We start from the raw sequence: 2,926 nt of genomic DNA, 5'->3' as shown, positions 1-2,926 counted from the left end.
ATGGAGGCCGAAGATCAGAACTGAGGCCCCAAGGATAAGGCGAGCGTGCGTGCACCCCTTCGTCCCTCTTCATTTCATCGCCCTCTTCCCAGAAGGATATACCAGCTAAGTTGCGAGACTAGCCCAGGAGCCCAGTTCTGATGACACCTGAACCAGAGCCGACAGCCTGCACCTAGGTGGCGCTCGCCGCGCAGACCTGCAGTCCCGGCCCGCGCCCACGCCACGCTCCCGCCTCGCCGGGGAGTGGGGGGCGGGAAGGGGCTGAAGGGGGGGGGATGGGAGCGGGCCAGGCCTTGCCCACCACCGGCCCCGGCGGGGGAAGAAGGAGGCGGACAGCCAAGCTGGCGTAACGAAGACTTTACTGAAAACACAAAACCAGCGAACCAAGGATTACGGAACAGGAATGTGGACTCGTAGCAAAATAAAACCAAACAAAAAGAGAGGGACAAGTGTCGGGAGGAGGGAGGGGGAAGAGGAGGGAGGAGGGGGGAGGGGAAAGGGAGGCTTTTTTTTAAATCTTCTTCCCGTTTCTTTAAAAAACCAACACAAGGAAACACACACGCAACACGCAACCAACGTTTGTTCCCGAGTAGAAACATAAATAGGGCGGAATCGGACACTCCCGTTCTCTCTTCCAAAAGGCAAAAAAAAAAAAAAAAAATTAAAAAAAAAAAGGAAAGGCAGAGCGTGAGGCTTGCGCGCCCCTCGGAGCCCCTCCTCGGCGGCACAAAGGGGCGGCCGGGGCACGGGCTTGTGCAACACGCGCGGGGTTGGGGAGACAGAGGTGGCGCGAGGGCGGGGGCTGTGCGCTCGGGGTCCCCACCCGGAGTTAAGGGGGATCCAGCTTGTCGAGTCCGGAGGCGCCGAGTCTCGGAGGAGTCCTGGGCGCCCCCCCACCGCAGCGAGTCCGCGCATGCGCCCCGCGCTCAGGCTCAGTACGCGGGGACCTGGTGCTGGGGCAGCAGCTGGCAGCCGCTGTTGACGTGGCTGAGGACTTTCTGTTTGAGCTGCGCCACCTGCTCGCGCAGCAGGCTGGCGGTGGACGCCAGCTCGGTGTTCTGGCTTTTGAGGGTCTTGACTTTCTCCTCCAGGCGCGAGATACGCTCCAGCTTGCGCTTGCGGCACTTGGAGGCGGCGATGCGGTTGCGCAGCCTCTTGCGCTCCGCCTTGATACGTTCCTGCGTGTCCATGTCAATGGGCGACAGCGGAGGGCTGTCGCCGAAGCTCGGGACGTCCGGCACTGTCTGCGGCTCGTCCTTGAGCGCGGCCAGCCGCGGTGGATGCGGAGGTGGCGGCGGCCCGAGCGCTCCGGGGGGCGGCGGGAAGGACACTGGATCCGCGGCGAAGGCCACGGTGGCCGCGCCCCCAGGGGGCCCGGCGCCACCCGCGAAGCTGCTCAGGTTGGCGTAGATGGGGGTCTCGGTGGCTCCAGGAGTGGCCGCCAGGTCCCCGGGCGCGGGGGGCGCGGTGGCCCCTGATGTGGCCGCGGTGGCCGCGCCCAGCTGGCTCTGCTTGTGTAGGTCCTCCAGCGCCTTGACGAAGCCTTCGGCGAACTCCTGCTCCTCGCTGGCCGCCACCTTCGGGTAGAGAAACTGCGTGCTGGTCGGGGTGGTGGTCACCAGCCCGTTGGATTGGATGATCAGCCTCTCCAGCTCCGGCGACGCGAGCTTGAGTAGCCCAAGGTCCGGCGACGCCAAAAGCCCGTCGGGGGCGCCGTCGGAGCGCAGCGCGGAAGGTGCAGTGGCTGATCCGGGCTTCAATCCTGCCGCTCCCTGCTCCGCCAGGCTGAGCGTCAGCGCGTCTTTCTTAAGCATGCTGCTCGTCGGGGGCGCCCCGGGGAAAGCGCGGCCCGGGGGCGCGAAGCCACCACCGCCGGGGGCCCCAGCAGTACCGGCGACGTTCGACGCACCCGCAGCCAGGCCGCTCAGCGCCTCCTCTCCGTAGAAGGGCGTTTCCATCCCCGCCTCCCCCGCCGCGCTCGGCCCCGGGGCGGGGGGAGTGGCCGCGGCCTCCCCGGGGGGCCCCGTGCGCCCCCCAGTCCGCTGCCCGTGCTGCCCGGCTCCGCTGCCGGCCGCTCTGCCCCGCGACGGCGGCGCGCACCCTTATAACCTCGGCCCCCGCGATGAGCTCACCGCCCCCGTTCGCCATTGGCTCGAGGTGACGTCGTAGATTTGTATGAGGGGGCGGGGGCCCGGACGCCCTCGCTCCGTGGCTGCTGCGGCCGCCGTTGCCACGGGCGACGCTCGCTACAAGGCACAACAGCGCGCTGCATTGTGGGTTGATGTCATGGGGGTGGGTCTGAACGCGGCCTGGCCGGGTCACCACGCCAAGCGTGGAGTGCTGGACTCTGTCCTGGTCTCTCTTCCCCTCCTTCCTCCATTCTGCCCGCTTCTCCTCTCTCCCTCCTTTTTCTCTGCCTCTCTCTGTGTCTCTCTCTTCACTGTATCTCTCTGACCGGCTCTCATCGTGTGTGGGTCTCTGCCCTCGTCTCTGGCACTTCTCCTATGGCGTGATGGGCCGGGCCGCACAGAAGCCACGCCCCTTGCGGCCACGCTCATATCAGACCACGCCCCGTTGAGGGGGCTGGGCGGCTGCCTGGGTTCCTTTGGCCAGGCTGTGGGCAGGCAGGTGCAGGGCAGGATGGGGAAGGGGGGGGGGGGGTCCCTTGGAGAGTCCCCAGAAGTTGTTGGAAGTGCTTTGCGTCCTGTCATTCAGAGAGATGCCTAAAACCCGACTTCCTGTCTTTCAGAAGGGAAATTGAGGGTGGGCTATGTGGAGTCCACTCCGTCAGGGCTCCAGGAAGCCGCCAGTTTTTGTGGTTATTTTGTTATCTATGTGAGAAAAAAAGTTTAAAGGTTTGTTTTGGGTTGTTTTAAGACAGGGTCCCATTCTGTAACCTCCACTAACCATGAACTCACTTCAATTC

General features: G+C 64.8%; 1 protein-coding gene across 1 annotated transcript; it reads right to left on the bottom strand.

Moving 5' to 3' along the window:
- Positions 1-342: 342 nt before the first annotated feature.
- Positions 343-2,089, bottom strand: Jund (JunD proto-oncogene, AP-1 transcription factor subunit). The gene has a single exon (XM_038327245.1). The coding sequence runs from the start codon at positions 1,956-1,958 to the stop codon at positions 933-935; it is 1,026 nt and encodes a 341-aa protein (XP_038183173.1). The 5' UTR covers positions 1,959-2,089; the 3' UTR covers positions 343-932.
- Between the last annotated feature and the right edge of the window lie 837 nt (positions 2,090-2,926).

The sequence above is a fragment of the Arvicola amphibius genome, chromosome 4 (assembly GCF_903992535.2).
Source record: "Arvicola amphibius chromosome 4, mArvAmp1.2, whole genome shotgun sequence".
Lineage (NCBI taxonomy): Eukaryota > Metazoa > Chordata > Mammalia > Rodentia > Cricetidae > Arvicola > Arvicola amphibius.
Note: the sequence above shows the minus strand (reverse complement) of the source record. Positions and strands in the feature narration are given on the sequence as shown.